The 25855-nt window shown below is 64.6% G+C and overlaps 1 protein-coding gene across 15 annotated transcripts in view; it reads right to left on the bottom strand.

Annotated features, from left to right (window-relative positions):
- ANO1 (anoctamin 1) overlaps positions 1-25162 on the bottom strand; it is an 82275-nt gene extending 57113 nt beyond the window's left edge. For 12 of the 15 annotated variants that reach the window (XM_023238960.2, XM_023238951.2, XM_023238952.2 and 9 more), the window contains exons 1-6: positions 24970-25161; positions 17478-17810; positions 5877-5975; positions 4937-5088; positions 3346-3400; positions 418-469 (exon numbers count right to left, since the gene is read on the bottom strand). In XM_023238960.2, the coding sequence (XP_023094728.2) occupies positions 418-469; positions 3346-3400; positions 4937-5088; positions 5877-5975; positions 17478-17810; positions 24970-25077 (799 nt within the window). In that variant the 5' untranslated portion in view covers positions 25078-25161. Of the gene's footprint in view, positions 1-417; positions 470-3345; positions 3401-4936; positions 5089-5876; positions 5976-17477; positions 17811-19145; positions 19243-24969 lie in introns of those variants that run through there. The other 3 variants (XM_045039677.1, XM_023238955.2, XM_023238962.2) reach the window with 3 other exon arrangements.
- Positions 25163-25855: the final 693 nt, after the last annotated feature.

Genomic DNA, 25855 nt, shown 5'->3' with positions numbered 1-25855 from the left:
CAGGTTCGGAACCTGGGGCGCGTGCCAAGCGCGCGCCTTCTGGCGAGGCTTGGTGTGGGGCCGTGCGGGTCCCTGGTGGGGTGCCTTCCGCCCCCGGCTGGAACCCTACTTCCCGCTGGACCGTGAAGGTCAACGGCGGGGGACAGGGCCTCGGTCACCCCTGTCGCGTCCGGAGGCCAGCGGGAGGCTCCGAACGGCACCACAGAAGCCTCGAGCAGAGAGAAGGCATCCTGAGCACCGGGGCATAAAACGGCCCCGCGGTCCCAGAGCGGCCCTCCCGTCGGAAACGGTTAGACCAGCTGAAACCAAAACACGCTCAAAACCCCCAAACCGGCAGCCCGCCCCCCACGGAGACGATGGAGGCAAGATTAGCCCGGGGAGGGGAGCGCTGGGCTCAGGCCCCAGCAATGTCCTCACCCATGCTGTACTTGGCCTTGGTACATGTCGTTCTTTTCAGGATTTCATAGACCTGTTGCGGAGACAAGAGGGAGGGGCAGACGGTTATCCAGGCGGCAGCGGCACGCAGGACCTGCCAGGCGGTGGCTCAAGAGGGACGTGGCCGAGCGTTACGGGCAACGACCCCCCACCGCTCTCTGAGGACAGACGGCAGCCTTCGTGAGGTGCACAAGAACAGGGCCAAGGGCGTGGCGTTCTCAGGGATGCGTGTGACCGAGGGGTCCCGTGTCGCGCTTCCCTCCGTGGGGGCACCGGCTGTGTGGTGCTGTTCAGGGTTGAGGGTTGTCCCCGGCGCCCTGGGGGACGGGCCGCCCTCCCTTTGGGCTGGGAAGGGAGTTGGCATTCAGAGCCACAGGGACCCAAGCAACAGCGCCCCTCCCGGGTGTAGCCCTGGATCTTCTAGAAGCCCGAGGTGGGGGCAGGTCTCGGGGTCCCATGCCACCGTGCGTCACGAGGCAGCAGGGCATGGGGTGCCTGGCGGAGGCCGCCTGGAAGGTCCCGCACCAGCCCAGCTCTGGGCCGTCTTCACTAACGAAAGGTTTCACCCGGTGGCCTCGAGAGCCCAGGCTTGGGAGCCTGCCCGGGTCTGGGCCTGGCTTCACGTGTAGATGTGAAGGGCAAGCTACCTCACCACCCCGTGCCTTAGTTTCCCCACCTGCAAAATGGGCTGAAATGACTGGCCCGAGGCCACAGAAGTGAGAGCGGGGGCGCACAGGGCTCTCCCACGGCTGCCGGCCGCCCCCAGGCCCTGCTCCGTTCACCCCTGTCCGGCGTCCCCACCTGTCCCAGCCCCGGCCCAGCAACCTGGCCTCAGCAAACCCTCTCCCGAGGCCCAGGCCCTTCGCTGTCACTGTTCCTTCTGCCAGAAGCGCTTGTGGCCGGAGACCTGAGGCTACGGGGCAACTGCCACTCTGTTGCTCTGCCTCCTCACTCTGCTCTTGTCCCGGGGTGCTCCCTACCACCTGCCAAAGAGGTGCCTGTCGCCTCTCTCCTCCCGCCGGTGCTGGGCACACACCAGGTGCTCCCACAACCGCCCACGGATACATGAACAAACCACTCAGTCAGGTGGCCCCCTCCCTGTCACCTCCCGAATCTAACTGGTGGCCCCGTCCTGACCTCGCCGATTCTCCCCTAAGTACCTCCTCCCCATCCATCTGGGGTCACGGCCCCCCTCATAACCACATCCGCCTCCACTGGCTGTCATCTTTCTAAGGACAGACCTGATCACAACCCAAACCTTGCTCTGCAGCCTTCTGTGGCTCCCTAGTGCCAGAGGCTGAAAGCCCGAGTCCCAAGACCGACATGTCCGATCATGTTCTTGCTGATCCTGACTCCTACCCACGTGCACACTGGGCGACCCTGATGCCAGGAGCACGGGGGGTGGGGGGGAGGCGGGAGGGGCTGTTGACCGCCATACCTTTGCCTAGAATGACCTTCCCCCGACGCCGGAGACCGTCAGGTCTCAAAGACCATGGGGCCGGACTAACCAAGGGCAAAGTTCTGGACTGCCGCTTTCTCTGGGGGTTGGTGTTTGGTTGGCGGTTTACAAACTGGCCTTCGAGGTCTCTGGGAGAGGCCACCCCCAGCCCGGAGATAAAATGGACCAGGGGGTCAGGGGCAGAGCTCTATTACAGAGACCCCTAATGAGATGGGGTCTAGAGCTCTCCATTCACCTATGTTCCCCCTTCCTCTGCAGTGTGAATTCACAAATTTGCACCCTGCCCTGTACTTCTGGGGGCATCCTGGCAACCCCAGATCATGCAAAAAAGCGGGGGCACGCGCACATACTGAAGCCGACACGTGACTCAGTCTCCCTAGCCGTCCCGACTCTCGCCCATTTCATGGTGACAAAGAACCGTGGCTGGTCCTCCTCCTCTCCCGTGCTCGAAGTCTGAGGGAGACTCTCCCCCTGATGGCTACCTGGCGGCCCCCAGCTACGCCAGAGGGCCGATATTCCTGCATAAACGAGTTCCTTCTCGTTTATTGTAATGAGACTTCATTGCCAGGATCAATCAGTAACACGCCGAGTGAAAATCACGCTGTGCCCAGGTCACCCCGCGTGGAGGTGAACCACCGCCCTTCGAGCAGGAAGCCAGAATCATCCTCGTTCTGACGCAGGCTCGGTGTCTCCTGAGGTCACGAGGCTGGGAGGGGACCGAGGGCGGATGGCACCCAGATCTGCCTTCCCGAGCCCCCCTCGCCAACGCGACCGGCACCGGTGTCCCGCGCCCGGCCACCTGCCGGCCGGGGAACGCGGCCGCGAGGGGCAGTTATCTGTTCAAAGCCAATGGCTGCTCCCCCCGCCCCCCAGCCCTGCACGTCTCCCCTCCAGGCTGGGCTTTCTGGGCAGGGGAGGCAGCGGCGGTGGCCTGGCTGCGAGGTTCATTTCTGGTGTAGAGGAAAGTCGGGTCCCGAGCCGTGCGTGGCCCAGCCTGGCTGGCAGACAAGCCGGTGGCTGATGCATAAACATTAAACCGATACCTTGAAGAGGGCAGGGTGGCCTGGTGAGATCTCCAACTGCAGTACATTCCTCTAGCACAGCCCCCGCAATCTACCTGGGCCCACACAGCTTTGCCCCCCCTGCCATCGCTCCTGCTGGGACTGCCTGCCTGGAACCCTCCGGGCCTGGGGCCCCACGATCTCCACTAAGGGCAAGGGCAGGGAGGCGGGGGAGAGACGCCGAGGGGTCTAGAGGCTCTCCTCCTCCCGAGGAGGGGCAGGGGCCCCCCCTGGGCCCTGAAGCCTCTCCGTCTCATTATTCTAATTATTGCTGTCACAGGCAATTAGAGCGGCCCTCCACCCGAGGCGTTCTGCCGAAATGGAATCATCACCCGTGTGTCCCCGGGGCCCCCCTGCTGGTGAGCCAGTGGTTCCCACGGCAATACTTACTATCGTGCTCCGGGTTTTGCTGTCGAAAAAGGAATCCTTGTCAGACAGGTCAAATCTGTTGAAACATTGGGCAGAAACAGACACACAGTTCGCTGGGGTCGCGGCTCTCCCGGTTTCCAAGGCCCTGGGAGGCCACGCCGTCCCCAGGAGCCGTGACCGTGAAATTGGGCAAGCTCCCTTCGAACGCCAGGGGTGAGCCAGCCCTGGGCGTCTGGAACGGTCCGTTTCGTCCCTCTGCCCCCCTCCGGGAGGCCCGCACACCCACGCCTCCCTCCTAAGGATCTGCTTCCTTCTGATGACACCCCCAGTCTCTGCTTCAACCGATGATGCCAACCCGCCGTCAGACAAGTCTAGTATCTACGGCAGTCTCCCTGTTCCTGACAAATGGTTTTAGCCCTGAGGTCTTGGCCCCCACAGAGCTTTCCTGAAGTTTCCTGAGGGCAGAGCGATGTCTCTGGGATGTGTTACCCCGCTCCCCAAGGCACTCAGGGTACAGCCGGGAGGGTGGCTTTGTCCCCATGGAGCCTGCAAGCAAGCTGGGCTTGGCCAAGGGTGTCAGCCAGGGCAGAGCCAAGGGAGGCTGGGGCGTGGGGTGGGGGTGGGGTCCTAGGAGGAGGGCATCTCCCTCTAACACCCAGGGTGCCCCTGTCCTGGAGCCCCCCTCCTGGAAGCAGCTGGGCTGGGGGCCACCTTTTAAAAACTTCCTATCCCTGGCAGGATCGAGAAATACAGCGGAGTGCAGCACGTGGTCCTTGCCCTGTGACTAATACATCTGCCCGAGCAGGAGCCCCAGTTCTGAACCGAGAAACAGTTCTCCACGCCCCGGGAGACCAGTGGCATCTTGGTGACGCCCCCGCCCCCACCCCGAGCTTGAAATCCACGTCCCACTGGGCCCAGAGCCCGAGCCCTCTCTGTTCCCACCACTGCTCACACTCCAGCTGTGTCCTGCGAGGCCCCACGGAAGCCGCAGCCACCAGCGACCCAGGGGGCTATGCCCCACTGTCCCTCGGGAGCCGAGTAGGAGGGAAGGTTCCAGAACAGGTGCCAGGCAAGCCTGCTGGCCGCGAGTCCCTGGGGCATCAGGACTCCAGCTGGGGCTGCTTTTCAGCCTCTGCCTCCCGGATGGAGCTCGGCAGCCTTCGGGAGGCACGGTCAACCGGACCCTCCCGCTGGAACACGTCCCGAGAGGGACGGAGAGGGACGGAGCGGGGCGGGAGGGAGGAGGTGCCCAGATCACCGCTTTGGGGCTTCGGGCCAAGGTGCAAGCATGCTCTCACTCGAGCCCACCCGATTTGTCCTAAGGGTCCCCCGGCAGAAGCACGAGACTCTTCGCCTCACAACTCCTCCACGGACGGTGACCTTGGAAAGCACTCTTGAACCTCTTCTGTGCTCGAGAACCATAGGCTCTTATGAGGACGTGCTTCTGGGGCCGAAACTCCCACATCCTTGGGTGATGGGGAGCTTCCTTCGGCCCCGGGGGACTGTCCTACAACCTGCACCTCTCAGGTCACCCACCATGCTGTGGGGGCCACCCGGTAGGGCCCTCTGGGAAGGGACGAGCGGGTGGGGGGAGGGGTGTTTCCCCACTTACAGGTGCTGCTTCTCCCGGGAGAAGGGGTAGGACAGTCTCTTTGTGGTCTGGGGTCTGTGCCCTGCCACCTTGGGCTGGATGGGGTCCGTGATTTTCTGGAGCACGGAGTTGATCTTTTTCAGGAGGCCACGGGTCTCGTTAATGTGATACAGCTGCAGAGCAGACCGGGAAGGGGGGAGTCTGCGTCATCTGCTGAGCCGTGACCCTCGCAGTCTGTTCTCAGAAGGTCACAGGACTGTCCCTCCCCACCGAGATGGCAGGTCCTGGGAACAGAGCTCCGGGATGGGCCAGAAGGCTCCCTCCCCGCCTGCTTTCCAGACAAGCCCAGCGGGCGCGGCGGAGTCCGAGGAGAGCCCCGAAAGCACACACCCTCCAGAAAGCCTGCCTGTGGACTTTGCTTCATGTCAAAAGGGGTAATCCAGACGGTCTCAGTGGACCCGAGAAGCCGGGGGCTGATTTACGCCCGAGGACAGCTTCGCTTCCTGCCTCCCTCTCTGCACGCGAAGGTAAACAGGGACGCCTCGCTAAGCTTCAGGAACACGCTGTCAGGCCGATTCCCGGCCGGAAGTTTTTAGAGATGACAAAGAAAAATCCCAGCAAGCTAGGAAACGTAATCAAAAGGAGTCTGATGAATTAGCCGAAACACCGCAAGCCGGAAAAGCAAGACCGAGAAGCCTGTGTTTGTGTTTATAGCAGGTTCCTCTGACCCCTCTGCTCACGCCAATCTCTTGCTGGCGTTTGGTCCGGGGTCTCTAAAGGGCCCCCCAGGGCCGCCCCACACCCCCCCCAGTCAGGACACGGGAGCCCACGGCCCTCGCTCGGCTTCTCACCACAGCCGAGGAACCCCCCCCCCATCCCGACCCCCTCCCCCCGGGTGGCATTTCCCCCGCCACGTGCCCCTGCGACACTCAGACCTCGGGGCAGGAACGTCAGCACCAACCTTCTTCGTCGGCATCTTCAGTTTCAAAAACTCGGCTTCTCTGCACAGCACGTTCCAGGGCGCGTGGATTTTTACAAATCCAACCCCGTGAATTTTAGTCTAGGGAGGAGAGAAGTGCTCGGTCAGCGCGCAGAGCCCGGGCTCGGGGACCGTCTTCCCCCGGGGGCACGACCGCGGCTGCTGGGGTGCTCGCTCACTCCTCCTGGCCCCCCACCCCTGCAGGGCGCCCGGCAGCCAGAAGGGCCTGGACCGGGGTCCCGGACTCCGGGACACCTGGGGCGTTTTCAGGGACTCCAAGCGGCAGGGCCGCAAGAGAGGACCTTTCACAAGGGAGCTTGGGCCCGTTTGACCCGGGGGATACACGAGCCGCCCGGTGTCCCCCAGCAGGGACGGGCAAAGTGGAGGCGTCCCCACCCCCCCGCTGGATGTCTTCCCTCCGTGGGGCCAGGCCACGCCTCCACCTGTGCCCAGCGGCCCCCCTGCGGTCCCCCTGCGGCCCCTGCGTCTGCACCCACTGCCTCCACGCTCACGTGAGCGGACAGCCCGGTACAGGGGCTCGAGGGCGGGCCTGTTGGAGCCTGGCACCCCCAAAACTGCTGAGAGCTCGGAGGGGGAGTCGCTTCCCCCTGGGCCAGCGGGTCTGAGGGACAGAGAGGGACGGCCCAGGGCTACGGGGGCTGGCTGGCCGGGAGCTGCACGGCCAGGGACTTTATCAGCGTGGACACCATGGCCCTTCACGGCAGGAACACGGGGCTTGGGGAGTAGAGTCACGACCCCGCCTCCCCCTAGAATGAAAGCAGCACACGGTGCCTCAACGCCCCCCGTCCCCCGGCCCCGGCTGTATACCCAGAGGGAAAAAGCCTGGACCTTGGAAAGATACGTGCATCCCACCCTCACGAGCACCCTTCACGCCGGCCAAGACAGCGGAACCGCCGCGTCCAAAGATGGACGGGCGGGCAGAAGACGCGGTGTGTGCGCACAGAGGAGGATCACCGGCCACGACGTGGCAGAAATCCCGCCATCTGCCACAGCGTGGACAGACCTGTGCCTTCTACTCTATGAGACAAGGCGGAGAAAGAAAACACCCCGTGGGACCCCCGACACGCGGGATCTTCGACGGCGGGTTTCACAGAAGCGGAGAATCGACCGCTGGCTGCCAAGGGAGGTGGGTCAGAGGCTGCAAGCTGGCGTTAAAGGAAGCCGGGCTCTCAGGTCCCCACGCAGCACGGCGACGCCGACACCGCGGAGATCCTCCACGGCGGCCGTGTCCGAGATCTCACCTGGGCCACCGCACCCCTGCCCCCGGCGGGTGAGACACATGAAGCCTCCGACACCCCTCGACCTATCTCCGAGCCCCTGAATTCTGGGCCTCGATTCCCTTGGTGGCTCCAACAGCCCCAAGGAGGTGATACGAGGCGCGTGCAACATAACGGACGTTCCGAGCGCCCCGAGATAACCAGCGTGCCCCGTGGTGGTGACGTCACTGCGAACAAAAGCGAAGAAACACGGCTCGTCTGTGAGCCAGAGGCGCCTACGGCAGAGGGGCCCGCAGCCCGTCCGACTCCTCGAGGGGGACCCCCCCCCCCCCCCGGGCTCGAAGGCCGGGCTGCCCCAGACAGAGGTCCCGCCCGGCTCTCCTTTCAACGGTCCTGAGGCGTAAGGGGACCGACTGGGAGTCTTGGCAAAAGGGGCCCAGGCTGTGGAAGGGAGGGTGTCGCCCGCGTGAGCCCGGCACCCAGACTTGGGCCCAGGCTCCGTGTCGCATCCCCAGCCCGGGAGTGGGCACAGCGCGTGGCTTCGTTGCAGGTCCGGGGGGAGGAACAATGGGGCCAAAGTCACGTGGGGAGGGATGCTAAGAGGAACATCCTCCGTGGGCCAAATACACCCGCACACCAGCCCGCGAAGCCGAAATTCACAGGAACCCAGGAGAACGCGGGCAGCTGGGCGGCGGGAGGCAAAGCTTCCAGGTTGGCACAGAGAGTGACAGGCGGACCCCACCTGCACCCGGCCCGGGGAAGGGGGCCCTCCCCGACGCCGAGCTCCATCTGGGGCTTCCTCCCCATCCCAAGAGAGGGGGACAAATGCCCTCTGGCGGAATCCCAGCCCGCCCCTCCTCTACCAGAGCCCCCACTCCCCTCGGGGGCCAGGGGAGCCGTCCTGTCCGGGACCCTGGCCTCAGTGCCACCGCACAGGCCTCCTCTGCGCCGCCCCAGCACGAGGGCCGGTCCCGCTCAGGGGCCTCGGCCTCCCGGCCCCACTGCCCACGGGCACAGCGCACGCGCCCCACACGTGCTCGTCCGGTGAGGGGACGAAAGCCAGACACAGGAGGAACGGCCGTGACGGTGCTGAGACCCGCTTGGCGCACGGGTGTGCGTGGACTCAGCCCGAACACAAGCCTGTCCTCGTCTTGGAGCTGGGGACCCCGTGCAGGCTCACGACACGCGCTGCGCGGCTTAAAACGATGCGGATTCGTTCTCTCACGGTTCCGGGGCCGGAAGTCTAAACTGAGCTGCCCTCGCGGCCACAGTCCGCCTGGAGGCTCGAGCGGGAAGGTCCTGCCTGGCTCTTCCAGCCGCTGGGGGCTCCAGGCGTCCCTCCAGCCTCCGCCTCCGCCACCACGTGGCCTCACCCGTGTGTCTCTACGTCTCAACCCCCTCCTTTCTCTTCTAAGGATACCTGTCATTGGATGCAGGGCCTGCCCTAAATCCCGGGTCGTCTTGCCCAGAGACCCTGAACTCCATCCACAAAGACCTTTCTTCCAAGCAAAGTCACATTTGCAGGTGCCAGGTGGACGCAGCTTTGGGGGCCACCGTTCAGCCCGCCACGCGGGTCGTAGAGCTGCAGCTCTGAGCCCCGCAGGGCTTTGTGCAGGGAGCCTGTCTACGTGGTCAGAGGAGCTTCCAAGAAGCCTGGGCCCAGGAGCTGGGGCCTGAAGTTGCCTCAGAGGGACCAGCCAGGACCAGGGTGCTCGGGACAGAGGCCCGACGGGTGAGGGCTTCAGGGGCCCCGGCGTGCCGTACCCAGCGCAGGGGGCTCTGGGGAGTGGAGCCCCCATCCTCCTCCAGGGCCGGCGGGTCCGGCAGGCACCGGATAAGGTCCTGAGGTTGGGTGGCCCGAGTCAGCACCCTGCCCAGCCCTGTGTGTCTCTGGCGAGCGATTCAACCTCTCTGAGCCCGTCTCCCCATCTGCAAATCTCTGCAGCGTAAGACTTGCTGCATCCTCAGGGCAGCCCCTGGTGCCCCTGGCGTCTCCACCCAGCCCCCCGGCGGGCAGGAGAGGTCACTCTGTTACTTCTGCTCAGGAATGCCTCCCCTTGGCCACGGGGCAGCCGAGGCCATGAAGCTAACGTGCACGGGCGCCCTTGGCCAGCAAGCCCGGGGAAGCCCTGGCGGGCACCGAGATCTGAGAGGCCTCAGGGCCCCGGGTCCCGGTGACTCACGGACACAGGCTGACCCCGCGGGGCACCCGGGGCGGGGATGAGTGACCGTCAACAGCCCACACGCAGCAGGAGGCTGTCTTCCCGTGTCACAGACCCGGGTCTATTTCTGGGCACCGCTCACCCACCCACAAAGACCCGAAATCCACTCTCCAGAGTCCCACGGAGATTTGTGTGGACGACGACGAAGGAGCTGGTGCCTGTGGCCGGCCCACTTGGGAAAGCACGCTCCTCTGTTTACGTGAGCAACGAGGTCTCTCCCAGGAAACATCTGGCGGGATTTGGGAAAGGGGCCGTGGGACCAGTTCGGAAAAAACACATGTGGGATGTTCTCGGACGTGGTGCCCGGCCTGACCGCAGTCCGCCCCCAGCGGGAAGAAGGCGCGAGAGGGCCGGGTCCCCGTTTCCCCAGCCGGATGCCCCGAGCAGCGAGGGGCGGGAGCGCCCGCAGGCCCCTGGCGCTGTCCTGGGCAGGGGCAGGGCCCCCGGCGCCCAAGCCGAGGACATGCCCACCTGGCCAGGAGCTCTCCGGGTGCAAACTAAGTACGTTCAAGTCTCTGTTCTGAGCCAAACTCGCAAAAACCGTGACCTCGCCAGAACTGTTTCTAGCACTTTCCTTTCAGAAGGAAGCAGAAAGTCACAAACCAAACAAAATAACATCCCCACAGGGGACTCGCGGAGGCTGAGCGCCGCAAGGGCTCCCCCCACGTCCCCACGGCCGCCATCTGGTCGCGGCCTCCTCCGGCAGCTGAGGGCTCAGGGATTGCTGGAAGGTTCTCGGCGGCAAGGACCAGGCATGGGCGGTTTCGGGTTGCCCTTGGCTCCCCAGAGCGCTCCGGGCAGCACTGTCTCCTCGCCCCCCTCTGACCCCCAGGCCGCTTCACGCCCCGCGGGCACCTTTCTGGCTGCCGCGGGGTCCTGACTGAGGGAACTGAGGGTCCCCAGGGTGCTGGTGGCACCAGGAAGGTCTCCGCGGCGGCTCCCGCCCTGTGTGCTGACCCTGCCCCGGCTCCACGGGCGCTGGCTCTGCTGTCCCCAGCAGGGACGCCTGAGCTCAGTCCGGAAGGGGAAGCCCAGGAGGGGCTCAGGCTGGACCCCGACCACCACCCGGGCCTCAGCTCCCGACGAGGACCTCGCGACGCCCACCTGGCACAGGCCCCCTCCAGACCCTGCCCTCGGAATGCCGGGCCCGCCCTCGGGGAGGGGTCCTGTTCTCTGCCACAAACAGGTTTTCGTGGCCCGCGATGCCCGGTGCCGCGTGTTCCGCCAGGCGCATTTTCCGCGGCACGGGTGTCTGTCTGCTCTTCTGGTCGGCACCAGTGTCCCGCACGGACGTGACCTGGAACACTGGTTCTGGGCCAGAGATGTCCGTTTGGCTGACCACGGATCCCCCGATCCTAGGGATGGAGAGGGTGCCTGGTGCCCTGGGTCCCTGGAGCGGGTGCTCGATGACGCTCGCCGAGTGGGCCGGGGGGAGGAGGGCGAGGCCACCCCTGCCGAGCACCCGCTGGGCGCAGCCTGGGGCGGCCCCCTCCCCGACCCGCTGGCAGGTACCGCCGTGCCCTGGCTCGGGGCAGCTCAACCCTGATGGGTTCACACCTGCTCCCCCACCCACATGGCGTCCTGGAGTCACCCTCCGTCACCAGGTGTGTGGTCCGCCAACGGGCATTCCCCGCGTCACAGTCTCTGCTGACCATGTCCAGGAGGAGCGGTCACGTCGTGCACTGGGGCAGTCACGCCTCCTACACCGTCACACCGCTGTCGCCAGAGTCAAGGCTCAGGTGAGCCAGGGGGAGGCCGAGAACGGGAGCGAGGACAGGGCGGGGGGCATCTGTACCCCCCAGTCCCTGCCACGGGCTCTGCCCCAAGGCCTGGTGTGCTGAGGGAATAAGTGATAAATAAATCACCAAAAATAGTCTTTCGCGGTCCTTGTTCTGTGAAAGGCAAAAAGTAAATAAGATGAACGTCACAGCCTCAAAGGAGCTCAAGGGGTAAGAGCAGGGCACTGATGGGCTCAGAACGCTGACCAAGGCTGGGCCGTTCCCAGGGCGCCCCAGGCCCACCCCCTAGGGAGCTGGACACCCCTGGAGACCCCCAGGAAGGGCCCTCCCCCTCCACACACGGGCAATTGCAGGGAGGGCGGTCGTGGTGCCGGGCAGAGCCGGAGAAGGGGGAAGGGAGGAGGTGGAGATCGCCCTGAAAAGTCCTGGCCCCCAAACTCCTCGGATCCAGTGCATCCGGGGACCTCAGCCTGTGACCTTGGTTCAAGGTGGTTCCAGCTGTAACGCCCTCAGATGGGTGATGCAGACAAGCCCCAAGCCTCTCCGGACGAGGGCCCCTTCCTCCCAGGCCTTGGGGACCCCTGGGCATGTAAAGGGCAGGGGCTGGCGGGCGAGAGGGCCAGGCGCCCCAGGATGAGAGGCGGCCGGGGAGAACGTGCACAGGGCCTCCTCCCCCCCCCCCCGACCCCAGCCAGGGGACGCAGAAAGGATTACATGGATCACAAACCAGCCATGTTTACCTCGTTCAAAGAAATAAACGTCAAGTCAGAAAGGTCCCGCAAAGGACAGGAAACCACAGAAAAAGCGACACAGCCAATTTGGGAAAGAACCAAGCAGAACTTCCAGAAACAAAAACGTGTCGTAAGGAGCCCTAACGCTCAGCAAACGCGTTTGAAGATCCTCCCTGCCTGCAAGGGGAGGGTCAGAGGAGTGGGTGAAGCGTCCGACTTCGGCTCGGGTCACGATCTCACGGCGCGTGGGTTCGAGCCCCGCGTCGGGCTCTGTGCTGACAGCTCAGAGCCTGCTTTGGATCATCTGTCCCCCCCACCTCTCTCTCCCGGGACCACGGCAACCCTTCCCACCACCAGCCATGGTCACCTCGTGTCAGTGTGGTGCACGAGGGGTCCCCACGCACCAGAGGACCCTGCCCTGCCCAGATATGCCTTCTGATTCCCGTTGGGCGGGAGGGGTCCCGGGGGGCTGCGGGCAAGGAGCTGTTTGCTTTCCAGCCCCCCCCCCCCCAGCACTCCGCGAGGAGGGAAGGGCCATCGTCCCCATTTCACAGGCGGGAAAACTGAGGCCCAGAGAGGAGAAGCCCCCCGGCTGCCCCGGCCGAGCGGGTCTGAACCTCACTGGGAGCTCGGAGGCCGACCTCCCCGCGGCACCGTGCACCCCCGAAGCTCGTCTGGAAACAGCAGCCACTCCTCCCGACTCGCTTCTGAAAAGCAACATCCACGCTAACAAAGATGGGAAACCCTTGCCTCGGGGGCCACGTCAGCTCCGGGGCAGGCATGCCGAGAAGCGCCGGCCGGCCGGCCTGGGTGCAGAGGCGAGCCCCCGTCAGCAGCATGAAAGCAAACAGACGTGACAGGGTTCCTGCGTCCGTGGCCTCCACAGCTCTACCAAAACCAGGGTCAAGTTCAACCCCGGGGCAGGATGGGCCCCAGCCACCCCAGCACACACAGCCGGTACTTGAGCGCGTGGCCTTCTCGGCAGTGACCCGCGGACATAAATAATGTCCGGCAGGCTTTGAGGCCAGACTTGAAAAACGCTGACGGGTTTCAGTGGCAAGGAAACGCTGTCCTCCGTTTGGTGGGAAGCCCGGACGCTGGCCCCGCTGCGGTGGGTGGGGAGGGGGTGGACACCGCCCTCCCTTCCCGCCACTTCCTGTCATGCCGTCCTGGGGCCTCTGACACGGGAGCCCTCCTGGACCTCGTGTCCAAAACGGACGTGTGGGGCCACCCTCCGGATCGCGGCACCGAGGCCTGTCCGCCCCGGGGTCTCTCCCTTCTAGGCGTCTGGGACGTGGTTTTCAAATGGGGTTCCTCGGAGCCTACGGTGCCTGGGGGAGGGCAGTGCGGAGGGGAAAGATGGGGGACCCCCGGCCACAAGCCCCACCTTTACTGTCCCGTACCCGGGGTGGGGGGGGGTGTGAGGGACAGTGTGTGTCCCGTGCCCCGTGCGCCCTTGGCCCAGCATAGCCACTGCTGGGGTCTCTGTCCGGGGCTGCCTCTGGGGGACCGAACAGTGCACGGCGGGGGGCTCGCGTGGACACGGGGAGGCCCATCTCGGGGGATGCTTCTGCTGGCCCATGGAGGAAAAGGCGTGCCAGCTCCTCACAACTCCAAGTACGTTCCGGGCTCCTCAGCCACCGTGCACCCTGGGAGCTGGTTGGAGACGCCGCTCAGGCCCGCCCCCGGCCTGCTGAGTCGGAGCGAGCATCCTGACAGGACCCCCCCCCCCCCCCCAGCGCTCCTGTGCATCTCCGGGCCCTGCAGCTGGACAACATGCCCGAGGCCGGACCCCGCCCTCCAGACCACCTGCCCCGATCTGCCCCCAACCACGAGCCACGCCTCTCCTGCCCACCACGGGCACCGCGCCACCCCTGAGATGCCCGCTCCAGCGCAGCCTCAGCTGTTGCAGGGGGTGGGTGGTGTCCCCCCAAAGAGACGTCCACGTCCTAACCCCAGAATCTCAGAACGGGAGCTTATTTGGGTATAAGACTGCAGATGCGCTCAAGTTAAGACGTGGTCACAGCGCGGGAGGGCAGGCCCTTACAAGCAAAGGAGACACACGGAAGGCGGCCCCGCGGAGGCGGAGGCTGGAGGGGCGCGACCACAGCCCAGGGATGCCGGGGGCCCCCTAAGCTGACAGAGGCAGGAAGGACCCTGCGCTTGAAACCTTGAGAGGGAGCACAGCCCTGCCGAAACCTGGATTTTGGACATCTGGTCCCCAAAACCGTGAGACTCAATCTGTGGTCATTTGCTCGGGCTGCCCCAGGGCACTAACCGGTCCGCGTCCCTAGAACATCATCCCAGGATGTCTTCAAAGCAATAAACCTCCTGACTCGGGAGAAAGGCCCCGTCGGGGCGCACATTCTGCCCAGGAGCAGCGCGGCCTTGCACGCCCGCTGGCCTCTCGCGGAGCAAAGGCAGGTCACTTCCGTGCCCTGGTGACCTCTGGGCGGCTGCCCGGTCGTGGCCGCAGAAGCCTGGGCCAGCAGAGTGCAAGAGGGGCCCTCATCCGGGGCACCCGGGCGGCTCAGTCGGTTGAGGGTCCCACTCTTGGTTTCGGCTCAGGTCACGATCCCGGGGTCGTGGGATCAAGCCCCGCGTAGGGCTCCGTGCTGGGAAGCCTGCTTGAGGTTCTCTCTCCCTGCCCCCCGCCCCCGCCCCATTTCTCTCCCTCCGTCTTTTCCTCTGCCTCCTCATCCAGGCCATCGAATGCCGGGTTTCTCCTCCAGGAGTGATGCTGGCTCCGAGGACGTCTGGAAACCTCTGAAGCCTTTTGGTGATCGGGACCTGGGGGCGCCACCGGGGCATGGCAAAAGCCCCTCCTTAAAGAGTGCCTCCCCACCTTGCGAGCGTTTGAGTATCTGGTGGAACGCGTGGGTTTTTCTCACCAGGAAAGCGCACCTAAGCCCCGGTGCCGCTTCCAATCGGGTCAGCTTGCACAACTGGGTTCTCCTGGGGGCTATCCTATTTCCAAAACTGCCACCCTTCGCTCCTTGTAATCGGAGCACACACACCCCCGGGAGTGATTCATTAGCCAGGACGTCTCTCCTTGAAATCGAGGCGACAGCCGCGATCTGCTAATCACGCTGGCAGGGGCCCGGGCACACCTCAGCGGCCGCGTGCGCCCAGACGGTCTCTGAACAGATTCTGGGTCTGCCCGTGTCCAGCAGGGCGGGGGGAGGCACCAGGCTGCGGCGGGCGGATGGTTCTGCCAACCGCCTTGGGCCCTGGCCATCTCCGACGAAAGCCCGGGGGGAAGAGGGGCCCTCGTAGAGCACGGTTTAGGACTTGAGGGACCCCAGGGAGGGAGACGACACGGCCTGGCTTCAGCCGCTGGAGCCCGGAGCCGCCCTGCGCTGCTTTTGCTTTAAAACGACCCAAATCCACTGCTGAAAAACCTCTTTTAGCCATAGGGCAAAACTTTCAATGAAATTCTTAGGTCTTGTTGGGAAAACCGGATGTTTTGTGGGACAGTGCCTGCCATCTCTCCGTTTCCTTTTTTTATTATTATTTAAAAAAAATTTTTTTTCACTTTTGAGAGAGAGAGAGAGCGAGCGAGCGCTTTTGTCAGTGGGGGAGGAGCAGAGAGAGAGGGAGACACAGAATCCAAAGCAGGATCCAGGCTCCGAGCCGTCAGCACAGAGCCCAAAGCGGGGCTCAAACCCACGAGCCGTGAGATCACGACCAGAGCCGAAGTCGGACGCTCAACTGGCTGAGCCTCCCAGGCGCCCTTCTGTGTTTGCTTTCTACTTCAAAGTCACGATCACATCCTATGAAGTTTCAAGAAAGGCGTGTGTGTTGCCGTTGACTGGACTTGGAAAGGCTCCTCCCCCCCTTCCAGATGAACCACAACACGTGATTTAACGTTCACGACAGCCCAGGATTTGCCTCGTGCCAGACTCGGATCACCCAGTGATACAAACACGACTGCCATTCCACGTTACAGACGGAGAAACTGAGGCCCACGCAACCCCGTAAGCCTTGCGAAGGGCAGGCCAAGGCTCTGGGATCTGGCCGGGGTCAGTGCGCATTGCCACACCTCAGGGGGGCCTTCCGGGCGCAAGACTCTTTCCCGTCGTCGGGAAAGAATGACAGAAACAGGGAGCGCATCCCTTAGCGGACGGACCAGGCACAGGTAGCTCGGAGCCCAGGCTCGCCGCTCTGTGCGCAGCCCCCAGCAGCCTCTCCTGCCTCCGACGGAGCCCGATGTCTCCTCCAGCTACAAAGTGCCACGTCAGACCTCAGTCTGCGTAGTGGCCACGTTGTTCGGACAACAGCACGGGGCTGGCCGGGCGGAACGTGCCGGAAGTCAGTGCACCGACGGCTCCCCTCTTCTGAGCGGCCCGGGGCTCAGGTCTCAGACAAAGTGAGGAGACAGAAAATCCAGGGGACGGGCCCAGGCGCGCCCTGCCCTCGAGAGAGCCCTCTGCAGTCTCCTTAGGACCGCGAACATCAGAGCTCACACGCCCCTCCGACGGGAACCACGCCAGCCGCAGAAATCAACCCCGGCCAGGGAGCCGAGCCTCCGAAGGAGAAAGTCACCCAGAGAAATGCTCCGTGTGCAGCACGAGATCCCTCGACTGCTAGGTCAGGGGAGAGAGAGGCCCCATACGCGTTTCCGGACACGTTCGGGGCCAGCACTCTGAGCGTGTCGGGAAAGGGCGTTCACGCCAGCTGACTCCGCCGACCGGCTTGCTGGTCGGAGGGCCCCAAAGGCGTCCCTCTCGCCAGACCCAAAGCATCCATCATTTAAGGACGCGGTGGTTCTCGGCGATACGCGGCAAACTGAAACCGACTTTTAAACACGCGCCGTTGGCTCACGACTCCCTCAGGCCGCCGGCTGACTACTCGCGCTGCTCTCGACGTGTCGCAGAGACTTTTGCTCATTCTCGGCCAGTCTGCACGGTGACAGCGCTGTGGGCGAGGGGCCTGTCCCCCCAGTGCTCACGGAAGGAACCCCCCACCACCCTGTGCACAGAGAGGTTAAGGAGCTGGCAGGGGAGGGCACGGCAAGCTTGCCGAGAAGTGGAGGGAAGCACCGACTGTCCCAAGGGCTGCCGAGGCCCCGCTCCCGGCCGCTGCCCAGCCTCCCGCCACCGGGGCGGCCCTGCACCCCGGGAGACTCAGCCTTTCATTCTCCCCAGAACGCTTTCCTTCGAAAGATGCTCAGGCTTTGCCAGGGACAGGCGCTCCAGAGAACGGTTTTATGGTCGGGGGATTTCAGAGCACCAGAGCCCCCAGAGATCAAGCCAGACTGACCTCCCCACCTGACAGATTGAGAAACTGAGGCCCCAGAAGGGCCAAGGTCAGTCTCCAGGAGAGCTTCATCCTCAGTCCCTGGGGAGGGGCACATCTTCCTTAGGGAAGGACGTGACCGGAGCAGGAAACGCCCTGACCCCGAAGGCCAGCCCCTCCCCGAGAGCAGGTGTCTCCGGGGCTGGTGGGTGCGGGTTGCTGGCTGGGGGGGTCTCCCCCAAACCCGAACGAGCGATTTCTGCCCAACCTTAACAGGAGCGGCCTTTGCATCGGCCCTTGTCGGAGAGCAGGCTAAAGCCAGAAGGACCCCTCGCCGCACCGCCTTCTGGACACGGCGCCGGGGCCCTGGCTGGCCTGCGCACCCCGCGCGCCCACAGGAAGCGGGGATGGTTACCTCCTCGTCCCGCTCCAGCTCCAGGCCGGCCTCCAGGAGGTTCCCCTCGTACTCCTCCCTGCGGAAACGCTTGTCGTCCTCATGGTAGTCCATCGGGGGCTCGGGCCCCCCCGCCGCCCCCACGTCCCCCTTGCCCGGCAGCGGCTGGTCCTGCCTGGTGCCGCGGGCTGCGGGGGCCGCGTCGCTGTGCTGCACCCTCCTGGCCAGGGTCCTGCTGCCCGAGGGCCTCTTGGGGTGATACACTAGGATGTAGTCCACCTTGCGTCTGCCGTCCCGGAGGTAGAGGCCGTGCTTGCACTCGGCGTCGGGGTCCACGGACAGCGAGTTCAGCAGCTGCGAGGGGAGGACAGATCACCCCTGTCAGACCGTCAGGGGCGGGCCCGTGGAGGGGAGCAGGGTCCTAACCGCCCGAGCGCCCACCCTGGGGCCGGCAGGGTGGGCGCACGGCGGCCCCGTCTCCGTGGAGCCGGCGTTCGAGGAGACGTTCGCCGTCACCGATGCAGGGAGGCCGGGCCGGACCCCCCCCCCCGCCCCCCCTGCTCGGGAGGCCTCCCGGTCTGCGGAGGTGGAGCGGGCTTGCGGGGAGGGCCCGGCCTGCTTGCAAAGGCGGCCAGAAAAAGTGCAAGACCACCCACCCCCTCCAACCCAGGGAAGTGACCTTTATTCGCTTCCCCAGGGTCCCCGGCCGGGGCAGAGCCACGCTCGGGTCCCGCGCCTACAGATCTCAGCCTTTGATGGCCGGCGTGCAGGGTAACTTCCCGGCAGCATGGCCGTGGGCCCCCCCACCGGCCCGGTTCCAGCTCTGACGCCAGTTAGCTGTGTGTTAGTCTGGGTCCCCCAAGGGCAGAGCCTGAGTTGAGTGCGTGGGTTCAGAGGTTTACCCGAGAGGTCGTCTCGGGGGCCAGAGTGAGGGTGAGGGGAGGTGGGCACGGAGGGAGGGGCTGAGAGAGGCGGGCTGCAGGCAGGGTCACGGCCTGGGGCAGCCGGGCTCCATCCTGGGTGGTTATCTACCTACTCCTGGGCATTAATTCCCCTTCCCAGGTGGCCTCCACCTGCTCCCGCACCAGGGGGTGCCCTGGAGTGGGCCGAGGGGTTGGGGCAGGGCCCTGACAGGGTCTGCTCTGCATGGATTTGCTTGCCTCGGTTTCCCTGTCTGCCTGAGGGGCTCTAGGGGGCCAACGAGACAGAAATGGGGGTCTGAGGAGTAAAAATTAAAACCTCCAGACGCCTGGGTGACTCAGTTAAACGTCTGACTTCAGCTCAGATCACGATCTCACAGTTTGTGGGTTCGAGCCCTGCGTCGGGCTCTGTGCCAACGGCTCGGAGCCTGGAGCCCGCTTCGGATTCTGTGTCTTCCCCCCCTCTGCCCCTCCCCGCTCACGCTCTGTCTCTCTCAAAAATGAATAAACGTTAAAAACACATGAAAAACCTCAGCACAGCTGCACTGCCACTAACGCTCAACGCGAATTTCTAGAACTCCCGTGGGATTTCGCTGGTTGCTGAGGGCAGACAGGTTAATCCGCAAACGGGTCTTCGGCAAGAAGGGAAAAGAAAGAAAATCATGCTGGAAGTAGCCTCACGAGCAGCTCTCCTCAGAGCCGAGCCTCAGTCCTGCAACCTGACCTCCCGGCTTTCACCCCATTCCTGCCATCAGTCCTAGACACGCACCTTCATCCAAGAATGAAGCCAGCGCGTGAGCCTGGCACGTGGCTGAAGGCAGGCCCCAGGCCCCATGGCTCGAGGACAGAGCTGTGCTCACAGTCTCCCCACAGGGTCTCCTGGAGACCCAGGATGCCCCCCGACCCCCGCACTGGGCTCCCAGCGGGCCTCGCGCGTGGTCAGGAGAAGCCGTGGGAGTCCCGAATTTCGGGGCTGATGGTCTGTGTTAGGTCCGAGGTGCAACAAGGACATCTGGAGGGCGGGGGCCCCCGTGTGATCAGGTTTCCTTCCAAATGTCCGGCTCGGGGGCAGTGGGGAGAGAGGAGAGGGAGAGAGGCAAAGTGACGGATGCACCCCTGGTTAGGGAGGGGGGGCGTCACCTCCCCCCCCCCCCCAGTCACAGGCTCCCTGGCTGGTGTCAGGGTGCTCACAGCCCGACAGGGCGCGGCCTGCACCCAGGGCCGGCAGGTGGTTGGACGTGAGCAGTCGACTTCCACCCGCAGCGACTGGGAATCTAGGGCCGCTCAGGCGGCCTTCACGGGACCTGGCAGTGTGGATGCCCAGCCGGCTTCCTCTTATGGGTGTCCATCCGGAGACTCGTGGGTGAGCAAGGGCCAGGGCCCCACCTGCGCAGGCAGGGTGGGAGGAAGAGGGGAGAAGGGAGTCCCAGCCCCGCCAAGCCCCGCACGGGACACGTCCGCCCAAGACCCCAGCCTCTTTTCAGGGTCCTGAGAGGCAGGAAAGAGCGGCTCTCCTCCTCTCCTCTGGGAGGCAGGGGGGGGGATACAGCACAGGTGGGGAGGCTGAGCCCAGCCCCGAGTGCCGTCTGCACACCCAGGGCGCCCTCCCCCCCCCCCCCCGCCCCAGTAACTGGGACAGGGGCGACACTCTTCCTCAGCTCAGGGCACGTCCCCTCACTGAGTCCTGACCTGATGAGGGAGCACTGCGGTACCATGGGCAGAACTATTTCCCACACAGCGGGTGGAGGCTCACCCGTGGGAGGAGGTCAGCCCACGCTGCGGGGGCCGACCGCCTTCTCCAACCTGCCTGTAGCGACTTCCCTAGCTTCCTCTCCCCACTCCCGCAGGCTCTGGCCGAGTCGGGACATCCGTCTCCCCCGTCCTCGCCTCCGCACACGCCGTGTTCCCTCCCTGCAGGTGCCTCCCTGCTTCCCGGACGTGGGGCCGATCCCCATCCCCAGTGCTCCGGGGGCCCCCCGGTCACTCCAGCCAGCGGAGTCTCTTGGGCTGGGGCTGTCTTGGGACCATCTACTCACGAGGTGTTAACTCCCAGGAGCAGGGTGGTGGGATCCCCAAAGCTGGGCCAGGGACCCCCCTTCACACAGCTCCGTCTAGAACCAGCTACACACACAAGGGGCTTGGCACCTCCCGGGGGCCCTGCAGATGCTCCTGCGTGGCTGGGATAATGGCTAGTATTGAACAAAGTGGACAAAAAAAAAAAAAGCTGTAGTGAACGGGAAGGAAATTCAGAGTGAGCCCATCAGGTCAGAGGGCAGGGAAGTGGGTCTGGGGACATCCAAGAATCCCCCACCAACATGAGACAGGGAAAAGTTAACCGGGTTCAAAACTGAACACTAACCATCTGTCTGCTGGGGCCCGATCGTGACGTTTCAGGGCCTTTGTAGTCTGGGGGAGAGAAAAAATATCCCTGAAACATCTCCCCCCACCTGGGGGGAGCGGCACGGAGGCCTCGTCAGGAACGACTGTCCCTTCTACCTGCATTCCAAGACCAGCTGGGCACTTAGCTCTGCTACCCCAGGTAGCTCCTTCTGGAACCTTCCTCGCAAAATGAGGGTCAGGGGGAATAATAAAACCCCCCTCGTAGAACACGACTTCCCTCAAAGGGTTACTGGAAGGATTAAACATGTCTATACACAAAGAGTTCACACCAGGCCCCGGCATATAAAGAACCCACAAGAGGAGTTTGCTGTAAGTGGAAACTGAGACAAGAACAGATAAAGAAATAGGGGAGGGCAGGGGAAAAACAATCCCATGGTCCAAGTGGACCACAAGTGAAAGACGGTGGGCTGCACCGTGGGGACGGGCAGGAGACAGCCCAAGGCACTGGTGCGAGAGTCCCTGATCTCCCTCAGGGCCTGGCCTGGTCACTGATTTGTTGTGGACCAGGGGCGTTCTCTGTTTGGGTCTTAGTTTTATGAAATGGGGGCGGAACTATCTGAGTAAGCGTAAGGGCTTAGCAACCTTTACACAGAAGGTGTGGGTTCCCTTTCTACCACACTGTATGCAGATCAGAGAGCGATTCTGAGCCGGGTATAGAAGGAGCTGGAGAGGGAGTCGCAGAGTAAGGCCACGGGGGCGGCCGTGGTGGCCATGTGTCTCCGCGGGGCCCTTCCGTGAAGCGGGGCAGTGGGTGCTTTTCTCGTGCAGGACGGGACGAAGCGGTGAAGATTTAAGTTGCAGCAGGGAGGTCACGGGTTAGACTCTATGTGCAACTTTCCAGGGCGAGAAAAGCTTGAAAAAAGCCTCAAGACCTTCTCCTCTCCGGATCCTCGAGAAAGGGGCAGGTGGCCGCTCGGCACACCTTTCTTGAAGGCGGGGGATCTGTCATCATCTTTTTGACGCCTGGCGCCCAATGCGTGGTTAAGGAACGAACGAGCGCACGCGCACATAAAGGGCCACCGGGGCCGGGCCTCTGCACGATTCCCGGCGGGCGTCGCCAGGTCAAGGATACCGGAGCTGAGACCCAGCCGGGCCAGCAACCGTAACACCACACTCCCCAGCCCCGAGCCTCAGTTTTTCCATCTGTAAGGTGGGGACAAAAGCATCCCCTCGACCTAAGTCACGGGATTCTTACGCGGACACGCGTCACGGGAGATCTGAAAGTATTCCGAGGATCATCCCCAGAGCGCCTGGCAGGAAGCGCTCCCGGAAGGAGCTTCCCTGAGGAGGACGGTAAACATAGTGGAAAAGAAACGACTTCCTGAGGTCACACCGGAGGATGTCAGGGGACCGGGGTCCCCTCCACGGCAGGCCTGCCCCAAGCAGCACAGACAGCGGGAGGGCAGCCTACATCCGGTCCACACCTGCCTCTCTAAACTCTCTCCCCGAGCTCCGAGAAGACGGCAGAAGAGGCGAGCTGGCCTAGGACCAGCATTCGTTTATTTGGCTTCTCGCTCGGAACCGGAGCTCCAGGAGCCGAAGTCGCACGTTCGTGCGAGATGGCCGAAGCCGGGGCAGGTCTAACGGGGGGCAGAGAGAAGCTGCTACGTTCCCTTGTTCCGAAAACGGGGAAAAGGGAACCAGCCACCTGCAAAGTTTCTCTCGGTTCTGGGACTCTTTCCGCGTTCACTTGCGAACTTCACTTTGCTTCCCCAAACGTTAAAGCTTAGATCACCCGCGCGACCCACGACTGTCGGGCGCTCCCCACCACCTCCACACGGATCGCCCCCGGTCGCCGACAGAGAAGCCCCCTTATTTTGCAGGCAGGTGGATACCAGGCCCGGGCACTTCTCTCTGCGGCTGTCTGGGCTCGTCGGGGCATACGGATCCGGGGCCGCCGACGGCCAGCAGAGACTCTCAAAGATAAACACAAAGAAAACTTAGCGAAATGAATTGCGTTCAACTTGGCCTCTGGCTCCTGAGTCGTTTCTGGCGCCTCTCGGTGCAGAAACAACGGGCTCTTATCCTGGAACCTGGGAATGGCAGGAAAAGGAGAGGCCCGGGGACTCCGGCTGGGAAGTGGAGCCCGCGCGGGAGGGGAGTCCCGATGGCCAAGTTAAACTCCGTGCGGGCTGCAGCGGCACGTGTATGCAAGCTCGTCTGGGAACTGGGTAGGAACTCTGTGACCAGCCCACGCCCTCCGGCCTTCACCGGGTGACTCAGGGTAATCACCGAGCGACCATCACTGGCTTGAGCTGTGCTGGGGATGCCCTTGGAGGCTCTCCCCGTCGTGCCTCCAGCCCGGCCCGTAGACATTTCACCGGCAGGACACTGCTCGTGGGGTCAGTGCCCCTGATTCACGGCCCTCCGAGCCCAGGGACTGCCCCGACACCTGCCCATAGGAAGAGCCGTGTGCAAATTAAGAGGCGACAGTCTCATCGGGGCTCGTCTACGCCTTTCCAGACCGTGAAGACCTCTAACGAAGGGCCAAGTCTTTGCAGATTTCGTGGCCCCCGCCAGGGTCGGGGGCAGACAGAGAGTTTCTGGATCCAGATAAGTAAGCAACAGGCCCCTGAAGTAACACTCCGGAGCCCAGGGCCATTGTTAAGGGCTCGGCTCCCTATTTCAGACCCAGCCCATCATCAAGGGGAATTCGGTCTTCCTCTGGAATGTCCACTCCTCTCCACCTCTTTGGCTGGCATCATCTCCGGTGCCTTCTCACTGGTGCCCCCACACTCCCGCCTCTGGGTGTTGCCACAGGAGAGAGACCTCTTTGTCTGGAAGGCCCCACCCGACCCCCATTACGGGTGTAACCAGCTCCTCCCCCAGGACGTTTGTTCCCCTGGCAGGCCGTCCATGACACCCGCTTCTGTGCCTAGGTCCCAGTTAGCTCTCCTCCCAGCTGCTGGGTGACCCCACTCCCGGCCTCCGTGTGCTCACGGGTCGTAGTAACAGCGCCTACCCCCCAGAGTCGTCAAGATTAAGTGGGCTAATTCTCAGCTCCGGCCCCTTCTACGGAAGGGTCCCTCCGCCACTGTCCTGGGCCACGCTCCGTCACCACTCACAAAGCCCCAGACGGGTGCCGTTCCCCGTCTCATTCCCCGGGGGTGCCCGCCGCCCGACCCGATGTGGGCACACGCTGTTTTTGCCGAAACGATGGCTCCGAGCTTCTGAGGCCAGTGGTATTTATCCCAAGCAGACACCTCTCCCTCCATCAACACCCGCTCCCAATGCCCCCTGCATCTCTGTGCAAACCCCAGTGCAGAGAGGGCTCAGGGCCTGAGGGTGTCTGCCGTCCCTGGAACACTGAGAGCCGCCCTGCCAGGATCCCATCCCACAGGCGCCTCCCTGAACGCCGGCCGGGCTCTCCAGTCCGGGACTAGGGAGGCCAGGCCTGCATCCCCGCGAGGTCAGAGCCAAGAAACAAGGCTGGGGCCTCAGCGGCAGCGCTGTAGGGAAGGGCGGGGGAAGGAGAGTCTGGTCTCTGGTCCGGAGTGAGCACCCCGGGGTCCCCTCTGCTCTCACTGAGGGCCCCTCTCAGCTCTTCCCTCTCGGGGCAAACTTCCTTCTAACTTTAAACCAAACCCCCTCACTGGCGAGTTCTGCCCTCCAGGGGTCCCCGTGACCTCTGGATCTGGCCCCAGAGGGAACGGTGGGGGTAGCAGGCCCCAGAGAGGGGTCCCCAAGCACGTGGCCAGCTGGCGCTAGCCTACGCGGCCGGCTTCCACTCCCACCGGGCGCCGGCTGGGGACGGGACCCGCGCGGGAAGAAGTCCGGTTCCACCGGCGTCCCCTCGCTGGCTGCCCGGGCGTTGAGCGCTCCGAGCGGCACGGCGCGTCCCGGGGATTCCGCGTGCCCCAGCAGGTGAGCGACTCGCCGGAGGGTCCAACCCCAGAAGGGCGCGGCTGTCGCCACCGGGGGGGGGGGGGGGGGGGGGGGGGGGGGGGGGGGGCGGAGGCTGCCACCCTCTGGCGGCGCGGCGAGGCGGCTCCCCCCCTCCCCCACGGCGCTGCCCCCGGCGGCCCCCACGGTAGGGGGGGCGTCCCCCCGGACCCAGCCGTGCCCCCGGGGTGGGGGCGGGGCGGGGGAGGCCGGCTCCGCGGGGAGGCGCCCCCCCCACGCGCCACCCCCCCCCCCCCGGACGCGGCGCAGGTGAGCGGCCCTCCCTCCGGGGCGCGGCCGCCCGCACTCACCGTGCCCTCGGACGGCAGGTAGCCGATGTCCTCGATGGCGCAGATGTTGATGATGTGGACGCTGCGGTCCTCGGCCGGGAGCGTCGAGTACTTCTCGTTGACCCTCATCGCGGCCGCCTGTGCGCCCGGCCGGCCGGGCGGCGCGCCCTCCGCATCCACGGCCCCGGCGGCCTCTGCGGGGCGGACGGGGCAGCGTTGGCGCGCTCGCAGGGGGCCGGGCCTCCCGCCCCGCCCGCCGCCCGCCGCCCGCCCTGCCCTGCCCTGCCCGCGCCCCGTGCGCTGCGGCCGCCCCCCTGCGGGCCCCGCGCGCTGCTGCGGCCGCTGCTGCGGCGGCTGCCGGGGCTGCCGGGGCCGCGCTGGGGCAGGGGCGGCGGCCGCGCGGTCAGAGTTTCCGAAGAAATTTAAACACAGGAAGAAAGCGCTCCGTCCCTGGGCCCCCTCCAAGTGTTCTTTTCACCCGCGAGGGCGCCCCGTGCAGTTTTGGAGGGTGGCGGCGCTCTCGTCGCCTGGGGAGGGGGGGGGGCGGGGAGGCTCCCAACAGCTCCCACCTTCAGGAAAAGTCTCCAAACCTCGCCCTGCTCAGCTCAGCGGCGGCGGGGTCGCCTTGCCTGGGGGAGAGGGAGGGGCTCCTGGGGTTGAAGTGGGAATGCCCGCCCTGGGGGACTTTTGCTACCAGTCAGACACCTCCTCCGGGGAGCCTCCCCTGCTTCCTGTGGGCCCACCCTCTCCAGCCTCCTCCGGGGTAAGCGTCTCTCTGAGCCCCCATTTACGGGAGGCTTAGTGTCCCGTGACCGGGCACAGTCTGGTCCTCACTTTGCAGCGGGGGGGTGGTGGTGAGGGCTTCCCAGGGCCAGGGAAGGGGCCTGGAGTCCCTGCACGACACTCT

Source organism: Felis catus, chromosome D1 (genome assembly GCF_018350175.1).
Source record: "Felis catus isolate Fca126 chromosome D1, F.catus_Fca126_mat1.0, whole genome shotgun sequence".
NCBI lineage: Eukaryota > Metazoa > Chordata > Mammalia > Carnivora > Felidae > Felis > Felis catus.
Note: the sequence above shows the minus strand (reverse complement) of the source record. Positions and strands in the feature narration are given on the sequence as shown.